Raw genomic sequence first — 18,225 nt, 5'->3', positions numbered from 1 at the left:
CCATAAATCAAAGCAAGCTTTTTTTAAGCTTTGCTTCCGAAATCATTTTCATTTTCGATTCGGAATTCTGAAATTGACATCGCATATCAATTAAATTAAATCAAAAGCTTATTCTCGACATCCGCCACAATGCTAACGGCCTCCTTGGGGAAAAGGCTGTGAGAACAGCTTGACTAGGGCCAAAGAACAATCTTCTGGACAGAGAACAGCACATGCAAGCACATAGCACCAACAACGACAAATTATATGATTACGGGTCGGACTGTTCGGTGTAAACTGAGAAAAACCGACCAAACCAAACCGAGTTCAAATTTCTAGACCCCGTTTAACAGGAAAAGATCAGCATCTATGACACGCACGCCATTGATAGCTGGCTATTGAGTAGGAGTTGTGCTCAATCGAAGGACAAAATTAACAAAGTTCGCAAGATAGAGGCGTAGTGAGACAAGGGTACTGTTGGATTATGTAGCGAAGCCTTCCGTTTTGAGGTATTGCGCCGCTACTTCACACGCATCTGCAGACCAGGAGGCTCAACCTCTTTTTCAAATGCCTGCTCGTGTAGCGCTATCTATACTCTCGTCACATCATCACAAGCTCTGCACAGCTGTTAAGCAGGTTACCCAACGCATGTAAAGACACTCGCTCGAAACCATGCCTAAGCATCGCGAAAAATGTCATGTTACCCGCAGGCCACCTGATATGCCGCGTCCTCTTGACCAACCCAGCTAAACAACCCAACAGTAACATGACAACCCACCCTCTGGCAAACAACTTCTACTTGAGGTTTCGTCTGACGGTTGTCTTATTTAGCTTCCGTTACTTTTTTAAATGGGATTCGTTTTCTTTTACAAGCAATGCTGTAAACTCGACCATTTGTGCGTTAATTAGTTTTTAATCGAATGTTCGGGCTAACAAAAAGGGCACTGTGAGTGACTTTTTACTTCGCAGAAATACGGCATGACCAACGAAAAAAAAATGCTAATTCATTTTTATCGGGTGGCGTTAACCACTTCTTTTCATCTCGACTGCGCAGTGTTTTTTACCTCCCCCCCCCCCCCCTTTCGTCTATATATTCTGTGCGCCCAAATAAAGATCAGTTTTGTTAGCCTAGTGTCGTGTCTCGTTGCTGTGTGTTGTCCCTCGTTGGCTGCTGTTTTAATTGTAACGATAATTCATTTTTCGCCAAAAAAAAAACTAAAACTATTTTCTGAAATGAGCACCGCAAGAAAATCCACCGAATTCTCAGAAAATAAAAACCGATAAGTACAATCCCTACATACAAGTAATGGACATAGGTGAAAGCGTTACAAAAAAATGCGTTCAACTAGAGGATTTCAGCTGAAAACGTCAGCTAGAAACATATCCTGCAGTTTAGCACGTGTGAGGGCGGTAAGTTCAGTTTGGAGTTGACGTCTCTTGTCTAAAATAACAGGGACACTGTACATTAATGACTGAAACGCATAATTCGACATAGAGGAACCAACCATTTCTCAGAGCCTTTTGTTCCACAAGGATCAGATCGCATTGTTAATCCTGATAAGCATTCGAGGAAGCCTTGATAATGGTCATTTGAAAAGTTTAACTGGTACAGAAAACGGTTCTAAATGATAATTATATTATGTATTGCAAATAAAGGTTTCGTCGGGCGCATGTAAGAACCGTTGTTAACGAACCGAATAATCTGGGGAAATAAATTTTGAAACTCGCGTCTTTACATAGCCGTGACATTTAGGGGTGTACGAATATTACCTTTTCGAAAGGAAATCGAATAAGAATAGGCTAGCTTTGCTACCGGATCACATACGAAGATTGTAGCGAAAGACCGAATCGAATACGAATCAAATAGTGAAAGTAACAAATCGAATACGAATCGAATATTCGTAGAGAACGAATATTGCTGCGAAACAGCGAAACGCTAGCAGCGGAGTTAAAATTCACACAGTTCGACCTGTCGAAAGACGCCAGAGTGGCCTGACCTCCACCACTGGGCACACAAAACGAAGTTAGTGTATCAATTCTGTGACTGTCATGTCGTACACAGAGGAAAGTTAACCGGCCTTTGTTCCTGGTGGCGAGAGCGTACAAACTAGCGCCAGTACTCGACTGATGAGAGAGCCGAGCGTTTTGGCTTCCTATATTGGTCATCTGGGCAGGCTTTTAAAGCTCGCTGAACCATGTCGCGTCTTAAAGGCCATATGTGCGAGCATTATGAACGCCGCTACACGGATGGACTGCATTGTGGAGCTGAATCTGACTCTTCCACACGTACCTCTTTCTCTCTTTCTTCTTCCACTCCCACCTTCCTCCCTTTTCTTACGGTGTGGTTCGGGTGTCCACCGAGGTGTGAGACTATTACTGCGCCATTTCCTTCCCTCAAACCAAAGTTTTCAATTTTGTACAGACCGATCGCGGCAGCACGCTGTGCTACGACAGAATGGGCCCTGTTCTTGAAGCGGTCGTCGAAACTAACTACGATGAACCCCATTCGAACTTCGCGCCCATTATTCGAAAAGGATTCGAATACTTGACAATTTCGTTTCAAATAATTTTGAACATGCACTATATTCATTCGAAAATTTCGAATATTTGCACACCCTAGAGACTTTGATTGATTTGTTTTGAAAGGCATGTTATTCCGGGCAGTGACCGGGCCAGATGCATTGTTTTTTTACTTTTTTGGAGGGGGGGGGGGGGCGGTTGTAACTGCGTGCGGAGAGGTTCCCGGGTTTGGAGGGAAAAGAGCGGTACGGAAGATAAAGTCTGTAATATATGCACCCAAAGAAAAAAAATAATTCGTGATACATGAGTAACGGAGCAGTAGGAACCGGAGATAAATAGACAAGAAAAATTTGGCTTATGCTATCGATTCGCGCAAGTTTGTTTAGTATCCCAAGCATCGGACTTTTATTTGATCTGTCAGCATCGTGCAACGTCGACTTCCATTTGATAAACGGCCCATGTTTTGAATCGCAGGTCACGGCAATGTGAGGAGAGTGAAGATATTGTCCTGCAAGAAACAGCCCTGCAACATCAAGATCGGCTCAAGAGTCACTTTCGAAGCTACATTTATCGCACGTGAGTCAATTGCTGCTGCTTATCCGCCACTTCACATTTCCCGCCTTGCATGTCTTGTCGACGAGACAGTGTACTTTTTGCCCTATGTGTGGTCCTAAAGCGACAAAAAAGAAAGAAGAACATAAAGAAGTGAACAAAGGAAACTTCATAAATAATGCTTTTTCAGTTTAAAAAAAAAATTCGCTCCATATCTTGCCGTTCATGCGTAATTCATTGCTATCCAGTCTATTCAGAGCTGGCTCATTGTCGAACATTTGATGCCACAGTTGCAGTCAGGAAAGAAGGGACTGCTTTAGGAATTGTCTGCAGAGCCCTTGTACAAAGGTGTTCGTTTTCCTAAACCTTTTTAATAAACATTTAAATCTACGAGCATATATATCGCAGTTCCCGCGGGGACCACTTGACACGCGTACGCAACGTTCTGATCCAAGTGAGTGTGTGCAGCTTAACTGACGCTGAGAAAACATTCACTCGTGTGAGTCCTTGCAATTCAATTGAACTGGCTGAAGCAAGATGATAGCAACTAATATATATATATATATATATATATATATATATATATATATATATATATATATATATATCCCATGTTACGTGTGTGTGTGTGGTAAGAGATTGAGCGCCTGGCGTGCGCGTGCAGCGTTCACGACGCCGGCGGCGTTCAACGAGATCAGCGCGTACATCGAACGGCACCGATTCCAGCTGCCGGAGCCGCACGTGGACGCCTGCATCGGCGGTTACATCAGACCTGCGTGCCCCATGCGCAAGGGCCACATTTACACCTACCGCTACACACTGCCCGTGAGGGAGATCTACCCCGCGGTACGTGTTAAGGTGCATTATTCAAGCGGTGAATTAAAATATTTAAAGCTAAATTATTAATTAGCTTTTACGTTTATCAGTGGTGGTCGGACGTAATTATAAGAACACAACAACCGTATTATCTTGATTATTATGTCTGTCCGGTAGTGAAGAAAGGGACGGTCCTTTGTTGTATTTGGTTTCGCGCAGAAGAGTTCAAAAACTCACATGAACAAATTGATAATCATTGTGTGGTATTAAATTGAGTTTTGATTGAATTTTAATTCTCATGTTTGCAGGCATCGGCAACCATCGAGTACAAACTAGTGACCCGAGACGGTAAAATGATCGGGTGCAGCCAAGTTCCTGTTGTGATCTTCAGATGATGAACAGCATCCTGACCAATTCTTCAGACCATTCAGGTTTGCATAGGAATTGTAGCAATTGGTTGAATAAATCTGGACACGAGTGAAATTGAGATTCGTATTTTATTCACAATTAAAATCAGTAGAAGGTCGCAACAACGGCTGGACTACTGCGAGAAAAATTTCGGTTTCGGTTTCGGTATTGAAGTGTGCAAGTGGCTAGCTACCATCCAAGCCAATCCGAAAGCGACCAACCAATCGATAAGACCGCCACAAGATGGCGACACCATCTTTGCAAAACAACATCAGCGAAAGCGGTGGAAGCACAAGTAGCAGCAGCACAACAACAACGACAAACAAAAGACAAAAGACAGCGTCGGCGATGCTAACGATAGATGACAAGGGCCAGGCCTCTGACCCGCTGGACAAAGGGATCTCGAAGAAGCAAGTTGCCGATGCGTATGCGGTGCATTCTACCGGGGTCGCCAAGATGATGCGCAAACGGAGCAGCGAGCCCGTCGAATTCTGTGCGGACGCGGGCTTCGGCAGCTTTGGCGGCGGCAGTGGCGTGGTCACCAAACGCAAGTTTACTGCCCATCTGAAGTTCGCGGACATTGACGCAGCCATGCTTCAGTGGGTTTTGGAGAAGACATCTGAAAAGGTTCCGCTTTCCGACAGTGCCATACAGGCGAAAGCCAAACAACTTGCACAGGTTCTAGGCACGACGGACTTCAAAGCGTCCAACGGCTGGCTGTACAAGTTCAAGGAGAGGCACGGCTTCGCGCTCAAGAGCGGTTCCAAAGAGGAGGGAAGTCGCAGCACGCTTGAGGACATGGGCGCGGGAGTTTGCGGCCTGGGGAACTACCACCACGCGCTGCTGGACCACGACCCGGTCCGTGTTTACAGCTGCTGCGAGACGTCCATACTTTACAAAAGAGCACCATTCAGCGGCGGCTGCGAGCCCAGCCCCGAGAGCTGCTCTCCCGACGACCGGCTCACGGTGCTTTTGTGCTGTAACGCTAGCGGCACGCACAAAATCAAGCCGCTGGTTATCAACAGCCAGCGCGAGACTCAGGAGGTGCGCGACAACATGCCGAAGCTTCCTGTTACTTACGCCTGGCAGCGATCGTCGTTCATGACTAGCAACATTTTCCAACAGTGGCTCTGGGAGTTCGAGAAACAGGTGGAACACAACTCTGTACTCATTCTGGACACGTGCCCCGCACACGTGAGCGTCCAGTCGGACCGCGTCAAGCTGATGTACGTGCAGTCCAACATGCGCGAGCTGCAGCCCCTTTATGGTGGTGTCCTCAATGTTTTCAAATGCAAGTACAGGGCCGATCTGGTGGTGCACTATCTCAACTACCCCGACCTGAACAATCGCGTTTCCATTCTGGACGCCCTGCTCCTGCTGGGAGAAGCCTGGAACCATGTGCCGCGCGAGACCATTGTCAACTGCTGGGTGCGTTCGCAGCTGCTGCCCGTGCGCATGTGTGCAGGTCGCTCGCAGAACGGCGACAACGATCCCATGGACCAGCTATGCTCGTCGCTTAAGAAGGTGCGCCCTGACATTACACGCAAAGACATCGAAGACTACCTGCACTGCGACGACTCTTGCTCCACCACGTATAGCTTCAGTGAGGAGGCCATCGAGTGTGCAAAGCCAGGCATTACCGAGGCCCCTCCCCACTCGCAGTACCAGCACAGTAGCTGTCCGACAAACCTGCGTCCTGGAGAAATCCTGGGCATGCTGGACAAAATGGAGCAGTTCTTCACCCACCAGGCTCTGACGAGCACCACTGACCTGCTGGCCATCCACAGCCTTCGAAGCAAAACCATACAGATAGCCAGCAATGACTTCCAAACTGAGTGATTCATTGTCTTCCTTCCTCACGGGTCTAGGCAACCAGTTTTTTGGGAAAGTAGATGGAATTACTTAGAATAGTTTGTGCTGATATGCCTGGGCCTCATTTAGCACATAACGTTTCGAAATAGCCCACACAAAGCTATGTGAACTGGCTGGTGCATGTAATTCCACGGGGCATCGAATGACTACTTAGGCAGGGATATGGCCTGTTCAAAGTGTGGAGCATGAGTTGAATAACATTAGGGTAGCATTAAACAGCTGGTTTGCACTGCACCATGCTGATGCAGCTAAACACCCAGTCCTAATTGAAGATTGCCCCCCTAGTGCTCAGTCGTGTAATCTAACTCCATCCATCTGCGAGATGTTGCAAAGGTGTCAAATATTCAGCACCACTGAAGTAAAAAAATGGAGCAACCATTTAGCATGATAGTGTTTTTTTTAACTTATGAATGATAACATGAAGTCAGCACTTTGTTAACACTTATGTAGGTGTGGCAAGTGCAATCTTTTAAACCTAAGCTGAAGTTATAATCTTTTACCACAGTGCTCTCTTGAAGGGGTGCAGTCATTCATCTGAACCATGTGGTCCCAGTTTTGTATTCCCTTTAGTCTGCATACTCATTCCATGTAATGTTCAACAGGCACCATATTCAATGTGGGGTGCTGCTGGCAAGCTTCCAGTTTAGTTGCTGTTAAAGGCTGTTCTTTGTTGTACTGTCAGGTACAAAATGTTTAGATAGACCATCCTGTAGTGCTTCCATCAGTCACAGCAGAAATTGCTGTGCATTTCTTTCATGTACTATGAACAAGGCTGGCAAAGTAGTAGAGACGATGGTTTTTAATAATCTATTGAATAACCTTGAGTAGCTTAAGTGAAGAAATCTGCGCATGACTTGGCTGTGCACATTCTGTGTATGTTCGACCTTTTATCGTGCTGCGAGAGAGAGCAATGATCGAAACCGCATGAAAAAACCACTCTGCATCTGCGTCCTTGGAGTAGATGGTTTTTGTTTATCATTAGCTTTTTTAGTTTTTTAGGCCTTGCCGAAACGTTGTTGGGTTCAGCTTTGCAGTTTTCTAAAAAAGCGTGTCTGGACCCCTTCAGTATACAAAGAACAGGTGTTCCCCGCCTTGTTGGCCAGGCTTCATTGCATGTTATTATTATCCTGCTTTGTGGCAGCACTGTTAACATTGCTGGGCAGCTTAGCATGCCACATAATGGTGCTGTAGAATCCTATCTTTTGTTGTTAAGCTGTGTGTGTTGTCTCTGCTGACAACACGTTAATGGTGTGTAGGCATTCTGCTATTCTGTATTTGTGTTACTAGTTAAGCACCAGTATGTCACTTCCTTTTTGATTTTAATGTGTCGCCCATGCGTGTTCTTTTTGTCACTATTTTGGCTGACACTTAAGATCGTTCCAGCGATTTGAAGTTATGTCAGTGGGTGTTAGGAAAGCAGGCTCTCAGGAGTTGCGCATCATTTTAGAACAAAGCCTTCAACCAGGGAATGATGCCAGGACCATGCCATTGAAGTATTATTTTTGTAGTCCCTTCTTAAGTTCCTATTGTTTGTATCATTTAGACGTCACTCATTAACATTGTGTTTGAGGGTCGTTTCATCTTCATTGCCCTTGTTTTTATCTGTTCCTAGCTAAATGAAAAACTGACAAGTCTGCACATGTTGTGCTACTGTGGCATTATGTAATGTTCCTCATTTTACTTTGGTTTTATATGTGCATTACTTTGTTTTTATCGTTGTACTCATGAATATCGTGTACGAAACCAACTTTTTGTGTGTGTATGAGTGCTTAGGCTTGTAACTCAGCCTCATTGTATGAGGCATGCAGCCAGAAGAGAATGGGAATGACTTCTCATGGTATTCGCTAACGGCATGATTATTATGTCTTACGAGTGGGCTGTGAAGCTTTGAGGCTTCCTTACTACTTTAATCGGAATGTTCAGTAGCATGCATCAGAAGGAGTGTTGCTCTGGAACTGTAAATAGTATCCTTCAACATGATAAAATCTATGCAGGAACACAGACAGCATTACACCACTACCCAAAAGTGAATGCATAAGAAAAGTCAAGCCAGACTGTCACACAGATGGCATTTTACATCCTTGCAATTTTTAATGCACAGTTTACAGCATTTAGAAAGTAGTCACCTATGCAGTTTTATATGTTGTCGTGACCCACGTAAACTGCTTGTGATCTGTGGGTACAACACGTTTAAGTGAGCTACACACAACATCGAAAAAACATTATTCACTTTGCTTAGTGCACTTGCATCATTCTTAAAGGGACTATAAACCCAAGTGTGAAGTGAGCTTAGACCATTAGGTTAGCTTTAAAGGGTATGAAATAGTCAGATTTCACCAAAAACAGAGCTTGTCAAGCATATATGATGACTTGCTATACACTTTTCTGCAGTGTACATGATGTTTTTGTGACAAGCAAGCTAATTGTTTGAGCCTTGGAAATTGTTTTTAAGAAATTAGAACTTTTGGAGCATGCACAAATTACGGCATTTTACGACTTGGCAATGCTTTTATTTTTAGTGTGATTTTGAATGATATTATGCAGATCACAAAATCAAGGAATAAGAGCTTCCAGTAGTGTCAAAATAAGTGGCTTGATGGATTTTACTGTGTGTTTTTTGGCTAAAGAAAAGATCTTATGTGTTGAACTAATGGGGAGATAATCGCAAGGGGCCCAACTTAATGCTCAGAGGGATGAGTCTACAATCCCTGTAATGCAGAGTGCAACAGCACACACTAGTTTCTAGAGTAGTTTTCACAACAGGCGCTCGTTATGCCTCTAAATGACTGTCCAGATTCACAACTTGCACATATCAACGCACTGATGATAGGTTTCCTTTCCTCTTGTCTGGAACATATCAAATAGATAAGGTTTGCATTTTCTGTATTGATAAAAAATCATTTTGTGGCTTTGATTTAATCAATTTTACTTGTTTATGTCCTTTCTATTGAGTAGGCTAACTGGATATAGTGACTATGCTTTTGTAGAGTGCGAGTGTTCAACACAATGCCGGTTAGGGTGAGCATAGTTCCTTTCGATTTGATGAAAAAGCTCTGCCTTTGGGTTTCATCATTAATTGCCCTTTACACATTCTTGCTGCCACAGAGCAAAACAGATAGGAGAGCCAACTCTGCTAGTAAGAACATGTCACTAGTGCTTTGTTGGGGTGGAGCATCTGTAAAATGATGTGACATGATCAGGAGTGTTGGTAGAACACCCCCACCTTCCCAGCTGCTGCTCATAGCTGCATTTTGTTTCACAGGAATATCGACAAGTGTCATGTCAACAAGATCATGTCTTCAAGAAGGGCGGTGAAAAGGCAAAACTGCACAAAAGCCCTTTAGCAAAAAAAAAGAAAAGCGGAGGAGGTAGTGCACACAAATGCTGTGCGCGTGATGCCAGTGTGGCATTCTCTATGGACCTTGTATGCGTTGCGGTGTGCTCCACTTGGCGCTCCTGTCTACCTAACTCCATGCTTGCTGTCCTTATACATTTATATATTCTCTGCAAGTGTTTAGGGCACAGCCTGAATTTTTTGTTTTCTTTAGTGCTCATATTTCCATTTAGACCTTCCTCTCTTATTTTAGTTGCTCGTACTGTTTGTATTGTGTCACAAGTTTTACTGTTGTTAATTTCGAGGTCACACAACATTTATTGTGTAGATGTGTACCAGCTGCCTCACTTTTCATGTGTTTTGTGTTTATAGTTGTCCTGCCTTGAAAGGGCCCTGAAGCACCCCTGGGTGTGGCGTGTAAACGCAGTGGGTGGGTGGGGTATCTTGCAGCCTTGCATAGCATGTAACGCTCACAAGGGGTGCACAACGCAAGCTCTCTATCATTTCTTAAATAACAGGACTTTTTCATTCACAATGTGCACTCATTTAGTTACCACCACGCGATGTCCGTATCCAGGCGCCTACGTGGCAGTTTAGTGTTAGTGCCACATCTAAAGTAGTTGCGTGAGCAGGGTTACCACAACCAACAGTGACTGGAAGCAGTCTTGGGCTAACAAGGTATCTCTTCTGCAGGCACTTATTGAGGGAGAACAGTGAAGAGAATTTGACGGATCACTGATTGACTTACTGATTGATTAATTGAGTAATTGATTGCTTTAGTTAATGATACAAGTGTGCCAGAGCTGCACTGTGGGCTGAGAGGAAGGTTACAGTGGGGGGCTGTGGATTATTGTTGACAATCTTTGGCATGCACTGAAATTGCAGCATACAGAACAACGCAGCCATTGAGTCAGTGCAGCGGATGAGTTTAAGTTGAAAGAGAATCTAGTTGCCCATCCTTGAAACAGTTTTTCAAGGTGGCATTTCTCACAAGGTGTTCTTGGTGATTGACTAAGAGGTGTTTCAGGGCCCCTTTAATGTCGATTTCAAACAAGAACTCCTTCCTTATGAAGCCTTGATGCTTTTATTATTTGGGAAATTCTACTGCAGTGCGTCTTCTCATAAGACCGATGTTCACATGTTTGCTGACCTGAGAATGTGAAGCCAAAGCATGATACAGTTGTGACCATAGTTACTGTGTTTCTTGATAAAAAAGAACCTTCTTTTCTTTAGCCTTATTCTGACCACTGTTACTCAGTCATTGATACCAAAGAAGTGCTGCCTTGCTGGCACACTAAATTTTCCCAATGCCTGTTATGCTGCGAACATTTTGCATTGTTGACTAATATGTTTTGTCTACATTGTTGCAAAACTGTACTTTCTTTTTTGCTGCTGGACACGTTTTGTGTCAACCTGCACCAAACTGTTGAAAAAGAATGTAGCTATGCAACATGCCAAGCATGTGTCTACAGTTAGAGCCAAATCAAAACCTTGTCTGAATGCTGTGGGCGTGCAAAGCTGTTCCATTAGTCAATTGTACCTTAGGAACATAGTGGGCTTGGAGACTGAAGGTCGAGCATGTTGTGACATGCTTTGTGGTTGATATACCATTTGCCTTCTCCCTGTATTCATTTTCATGACTCTGTTAACAGTGTTGCATGACAGAACATTGCATTTTGATTATGTGTTTGTTGTACAAAATGCTCTTGCAGTTCTTTTGAACATATTTGGCTTGGGCATCGCAGGAGGTTTAACCGTTGTAGTCATCACTCTCTTTTTTCTGTCATTTGTTCAGTAGGTTTACTTTTTTGTGCATAACGCACACTTCAATGCAGATGCCGTGACATTTATTTTAGACAGTGATGTAAAACGGAAGTCACTCTCGACAATGATGTACATGCAATTGTGTACCCATGAAAACTACTACCACTGCCCATATTTTCAACGGTAGCAATTACAAAGCTATTTTTGGCTATTTGAAAGTACTGATGAACTTGTGCTTATGCCAGTTTGCCTCTTTATAACTTGCGTGTAACACATGAAAAGATGCAGCTTTAGTGAAGGTGTTTCCTTCAATGTTCTTGTTTTTTGCATATATTCAGTATTGAGGCTATTGGCGTAACAAAAGTTCATTTCTCCAGCTATATCCATGGTAGTGACATCACACATAGGCTGTTGTGGTAACCACTGTATGTTTATGTGGTCTGTTCTGAAAGCTGTGTTTTCAGTCATTTTTGTAGCTTTTGCTGGATGCTCCTTTAATGAGTTTGACAATGGTGTTAAAAACCAGTCATTTAATCTTTTTGCCTTTTTGCTCTGTCCTGGCAGCTGTGCTTGCTGCGGCTTAACAAATATGAATCAAAGTTGTGAGCTTTGGAAGAAACCCTCTGGCCTTAGCACAATAAGCAAGCAGCCTACACCAGTAGAGTAGCTGTGAATTTTTGTGTGCTTGAGAGACACCACTTGTTGCAGCTGTCTTTTGTGCTGTATTTATAGGAGATAGCAAGTAAACAATACTATAGAAAGCTTGTACTCCGATGTTGTAGGGGGGAGTGCTAGAAGTTGAATGTAGCCAGTAATCGTAGCAGAGGATTTCTAGCAGCTGGAAGTGGTGTGCCAAATTGTTTTGTGGAAGTATGGGTGCAGTTTACCATTTCTGGCTCTCTGCAATTTTTATGCAGATTGTGCTGTACATAAAGTTCTTACCCAGTGTAATTAGTGCACCTTGTATACTCTATGCATAGTCAAGGTTACTATAACATTTATTCTGGAGTTCTCTGGGCCATGTATCTTTTACCGATTTGCTTGTCTTTTACTTGCTTCTAGTTTTAATTTGTTTTAGCTGATGGACACACGACTTACTTTGTCCTTTTTCTCTGTCGAAGCTACCGATAACTGGTTCTTAGGGACACCAGTCGTGTTAATGCAGCAGGAAGGTTTATTACCAATATTTTTAATTCTGCCGCGGCTCTGTTGAAGGCACTGTGGAATGTGTTGAATAATTTTTTTGTTATCCGTGGATGCACTTGCTGTCTTGCTGTGTAGTATTCCAATGATGGAAACAGGGAAAAGTGATCACGATAGCAATTGCATGCCAGAAAAAGAACAAATGCAACTCCTACCACAAGAAAGCAACCTTTTTTGTTGAACAGTGCATTTGTCATGTTGGCAGATATCTTTAGGACTGTGGAGTTACCTGTATACTGACACAGTGGAATCTCGATGATATGAATCTCATGGGGTCACAAAAGATATCCACATCCCCCACAATATTTACAATAAAGAAACTGAGCAAAATCTGCATGCCGAAGCACAAGAAATGTATTTACGCAATTCTATTCACGGCTGATGGGATTTATCTATGGCCGCATGCCACTAATCATTGGTCACGGTGTGTACCGCATGATTGGTGAGTGCATTGCTTAGTGCTAGCGGTTGAAATTGTGGCTCTTGTGTTCGTATCATCTGTGGTGGCATGGGGGAGTGTTCATAACATCTGAGTATATGCATATTGCACACAATGCACTTCAGCGAGGAAATCTTAAGCGGTAATACAGTACCTATATTGGCTTCCTCCGTGATCATTTTATCGAGGTTCTGCTGTATATACAAGCTTGCAGTCTTTTGTATGCATGCCTTCTAGGAAAGCACTGATGTGAGCCATCATGCAACCTTTAATTCCACTAGGCAGCACTGCTTTTCAGCAGACACTTTCTCTAGATCAAAAGATGCATTGAAGAGAGGTCAAATTGTAAGAAACACTTGCTTGAAGAATACATGTAATGCTCTTAAAAATGCCTAATTTAAGTATCCCAGTATACATTGTGCTTGAACACTGTTCAATACCAAAAGTTTCACCATAGAACATCAACTCACTGATCGTTATAAGTGTTCTGTACCAATCTAAAATAACTATTCTTTGTTTACCTGGCACTATCATGCGTGATTTTACCAGTATGAGGCAAGATGTCTTCATTTACATTGCAATTTTATGGCACATTTTCGTCAATTGTCTGCCTATTTAAGGTTGTCTTTGGTTTTCGTGCACAATTTTCATCCACTTATGAAGTTCATTTCAGTTACGTAGAAGTCACTGTGCTTATTGTGGATTAAAAATTATGTAAAAGGGGAAGACCATCTTATTGCTGGGGTTTGCTATTTTTTTTGTTAAATACATGATGCTGGATTAGAGGCACAAGCAAACCTTTACAGAGCATGTTAACATAACTAAACCGTGGTCACAAAATATTTTATTCATAAATAATATTTCTATTAACATTTCCATGGTTGAAGTTTAGAGTAACAAAATGAGTTGCCAATTTTACATTATTTGTTTCCTTTTGGATAATTCTTCAGTTTGAAAAAATTATTCCCAGTTATCTGGAAGTTTTGTATGAAAGCAGTGTGCTCATCTGTCATTTTTATGCAGCAGATTAAGTAATGAAGTAATTACCACATCGAATTTTGTAAATCTGCAATGTGATGCTGGTCATCAAAATGCAATTTTTTCATTCCTCAGAAAAAGCAGTCATTGCAATAGCCACATGTACACACACAAGCTAAAGATCAAGGAAAGAATTGCTGCTTTTTTGTATTGTTTAGTTTGAATTTTCTCCCAAATATGTGTACTTGCATTTGTGCAGAGTGATGATTTTGAAGACTCAAGCAATACACTTTTGTGATTGCTGGCATGGGACATTGTAATGGTCCACTATGTATGTACCACTAATTCTTATGGCCTCAATACTAGCAGTTGTAATCTGTCTCACTAAAACAATGTGGCACTGTGGAATCTACAATGAGCATTGCCCTATCTGGAGCTGTGTCGACAGGAGCTGTTTGATCATTAATGACTGGCCAACCCTTTTGCTCATAATTACGAAAAGTTGGCACTGATCAATGCCAAGCTGTCCTTCAATGCTAATGGCTTTATGGATTCAGTTCCTAATTAGTCGTTTGATGGTGGCTTTACTGATTTTTTCGCTGATTTGTTGACACCAGATCTCATTGCCACACTCCTGCACAGTTTCAGTGAGACATTTTGCAAAAAAGACAGACAGCCTTCTGGGCTCCATTTGTGTGTAAATGATCTTCAGTGTTTGTCCTTCTCTAACATTTGATGGCATTGTTGCAAGCAGTTGATGCAGATAAGAACTGCATGTATGGTAACTCTGATAGGAGTGTCGATATACTTTGCTTTTGATCTTTTTGTGCCCTTTTTGCTTATAGAACGTAAACTGCTGTGTTTGTACTACTGGCTCTCTTATCATAACAGTGCCTATTTTTGCTTATATATTTTTTATGCATAGTGTAACTATGAATATGTGTAAATGTGTGCACTTCTAATTCCTTTTTGAGGTCAGTGAAAGCTAAATTCAATACTGGGGTGAGCACTGTTCGGCCATACTAGCAGACTGCTGCATGTCCCCTTCAAAAGCCCTTGTCGATCCCGTGTTTGACTCTGCAGAAAAGCTTTGCTTGCAGGCTATGGTTTAGCTGAGAGTCTCACTGAATGATTGCAGTATTGTGAGGGGCAATGAGAGTAGCACTAGTTTGGCCGCAGGCAAAGACTTAGTGGCCTTGACTGTACCCTTTTACTCATAGGTTGGGTTGCTTCTTCCACTGCATCATTTGTTGCCTGTAAACCATTTGAATGTCACTATGCAACACCAGCTGCACTTAGACTTTTTGCCATAGTGTAAGAAAAGATTGATGGGCACATACATTCTACAGTGTAAGAGTCAAGATGCAAAAAATGTTGACATCGATGTTGGCCGGTGCGCCTGTGTTGCTTGTCTATGTGCACTGTACTGGTGGCAGAAGCTTAACACTGACAAGCGTGAATGCACTGGTGTCCCGAACACCCAGAACTGAAGCCTGACCTACGAGGCGAAATTCTAGAGGCCCGTGCACTGTGCGATGTCAGTGCACGTTAAATGATCCCAGGCGGTCGAATTTTCCGGAGTCCTTCACTACGGCGTCCCTCGTAGCCTGAGTCGCTTTGGGACGTGAAACCCCCATAAACCACTCCAAAACATGACCTACTTTGTTGCCTCAGGATCTTTCCATATGTGGAGGCCATCTGAACAAAATGTTCCTAATTTGAGAAGGATGCATTCTACTCTGCACAAAAGCTTGTACCACCATTTTATAATTTCTCTTTCTTTCTGAATCTGTGCATATCGCAAACCCGAACCATAGAGAGGCTCAATGATTTTCATAGAGAAGCTTAAAAAGGAAGCATCTGGTTTGAGATTATTAACATGGCTGCCTCATATAAGAGCTAAAACTTTGTAATGAAAGATAAAAACAGATTATTATGCTCTGGTTTGTATGGTTTATTAATTTTGATGCATTCAAATAGTGACAACCCTACGTTTCAGTGGCACCATATGCAATATTCATAGTCTGTTGCAACTTCTCTGTAGCTGGTATGTGTTGCGTCCAATGGCAAATAAAGATGCTGAAAGACACCAACTGCTCCTGTGCTTTTTGCTTCCGCATAAAATACAAAGGTTAATTTTAGGCAGCTTTGGATTCCTAGCTGTATAGGTCTCTCTTGGCAAGTCATTTCTAAACCATGTGAAATTGCTGCCACATCGAAAATGTTATGACCACAGAAATAAATATCTGGTATTTCTCAAGCGAGGATGAAGCCCCTTTGCCCAACGCACCAAGTTGTGCCAGGTGAGATTAGCTGTGTCATTCTGATAAAAATTGAGAAAATTGCACCAAACTGATCCAAACAGATTGGTTTAGGTTTGTGCTGGGTACCACAGTCACATAATTTTAGCTGTCGTCGCCATTTCAGAATGAAAAGGTCCAATGAAGCCTGCTTGTCACAACCATTACCATCACACGGCGTTTGTTGGTTCACTCCTGAAGTTTTTTTGTTGGTTAACTCCTGAAGTTCCAATTGGAAATTTTCCAATTGGGAGCAGTTAGGTTTTTCAGACACCAATTGGATACGCTTCCAATTGGTTTCAGTGGCGGAAAAAATAAATTGCTTTCAACTGGAACCAATTAGGTTTTCTCCCAGGACCATTGGGGAACATTCTGCCTTGTGCCAACATTTTACAGGGAAATTGAAATTATGAGAATTGCAGGGAAGTGAAGCCAAACAAACCACCACAAAAGTATCACACAAAAGGAACATAAGCTCAATACATATCCACAGAATACACTTTTGCTTCCACTTATGTACTCTATTAAAGGGACCCAGCAATGGGCTCTCAATAAAGTTGCGATATGTCTGGGATGTTAAAAGGCGCCGCTTCATAATTATCCTCCAGCAAGAATTATTTTAATGCGTTTTTTGGAAGCTGGGTTATATGCAGACAAAATATGAACTTCCGCGTCCGCGCCTTTCCCTCTCTCACACGCCAAAACGGTGGCGCTCTTCCTGGCTCAGTGTTTAGGGCGCTCGGCTACTGATCAGGAGTTCCCGGGTTCGAATCCGACCGCGCCGGCTGCATTTTTATGGAGGAAAAACGCAAAGGCGCCCGTGTGCTGTGCGATGTCAGTGCACGTTGAAGATCCCCAGGTAGTCAAAATTATTCCGGAGCCCTCCACTACGACACCTCTTTCCCTCCCTCCTTTATCCCTTCCGTTACGACGCGGTTCAGGTGTCCGCCGATATATGAGACAGATACTGCGCCATTTCCTTTCCGCAAAAACCTTTTTTTTTTCTACTCCGCCTGCCCCTACCTCCGCCGGCTGCGGCGCGCGCGGAGTGGCCTCGGTAGCGCGTGACGTCTGAAAGAATTTGGCGCTGTGAACCAGTGATAACCCCCGGCTACTGACGTCACTTGCACGACGTGACGTCGTATGCCCGGCACCGCGCGTCGCCGCGAGGTGCGAAAGCGGGAATTTTTAAAAATCCTTTCATCCGGAGTTCCCGGGTTCGAACCCGACCGCGCCGGCTGCATTTTTATGGAGGAAAAACGCGAAGGCGCCCATGTGCTGTGCGATGTCAGTGCACGTTAAAGATCCCCAGGTGGTCGAAATTATTCCGGAGCCCTCCACTACGGCACCTCTTCCTTCCTTTCTTCTTCAACTCCCTCCTTTATCCCTTCCCTTACGGCGCGGTTCAGGTGTCCAACGATATATGAGACAGATACTGCGCCATTTCCTTTCCCCCAAAACCAATTATTATTATAGTAAATTTCCCGCTCGCTTTTGAGGTCTCGTACGCAGCATGGACGCCTCGGTGGCTTGTACTCTATGTAGTGCAGTAGAGGCCACCGAGGCGTCCATTCTACGTACAGTCAAAGCAGGGACACATACCCATGGTGTGGGGCCATCCCAACATTATCACATCACATGGGAGTGCAGAAATAACTTCTCTTTCCACAAAGAAGATAAACCCACTGCGGAACAGTGGGAGGGTCTGCTCACCAGCGGCATACTCACAGTCCAAAAAGGATTGGTGCAGCACGCTCTCAAAGTGGCCAGGCTCAGCGTTGCTCTGGAATAGGGGCGCCGACCACTCAAGACGACGGAGACTTCGGTAAAACATGAATACCTCTGTTAGCCGCTAAAAGCTGTAAGTAGAGCAATAAAGTTTTTTCCATTCTATTCCATATAGTGCAAGCATTGGAAACCCAAGCTGTCTGTTGCTGCCAGGAAGAAAGGAAAGTGCACAGGCCTGCTCACTGGCTCAAGCCGAGCCACAATCGCTACCACGTGCAGATAGAAGGAGAGTTGAAAGATGGGATAGAAAGACAGGATAGTAAAGACGCGCT

General features: G+C 43.4%; 1 protein-coding gene across 1 annotated transcript; it reads left to right on the top strand.

Moving 5' to 3' along the window:
• Positions 1 to 129: 129 nt before the first annotated feature.
• Positions 130 to 4,309, top strand: LOC144124348 (NPC intracellular cholesterol transporter 2-like). The gene is made up of 3 exons (XM_077656980.1): positions 130 to 158; positions 3,690 to 3,897; positions 4,176 to 4,309. The coding sequence occupies exons 1-3, from the start codon at positions 130 to 132 to the stop codon at positions 4,260 to 4,262; spliced, it is 324 nt and encodes a 107-aa protein (XP_077513106.1). The 3' UTR covers positions 4,263 to 4,309.
• The last annotated feature ends 13,916 nt before the right edge of the window (positions 4,310 to 18,225 follow it).

This window comes from Amblyomma americanum, chromosome 3 (assembly GCF_052857255.1).
Source record: "Amblyomma americanum isolate KBUSLIRL-KWMA chromosome 3, ASM5285725v1, whole genome shotgun sequence".
Taxonomy (NCBI): Eukaryota; Metazoa; Arthropoda; class Arachnida; order Ixodida; family Ixodidae; genus Amblyomma; species Amblyomma americanum.
Note: the sequence above shows the minus strand (reverse complement) of the source record. Positions and strands in the feature narration are given on the sequence as shown.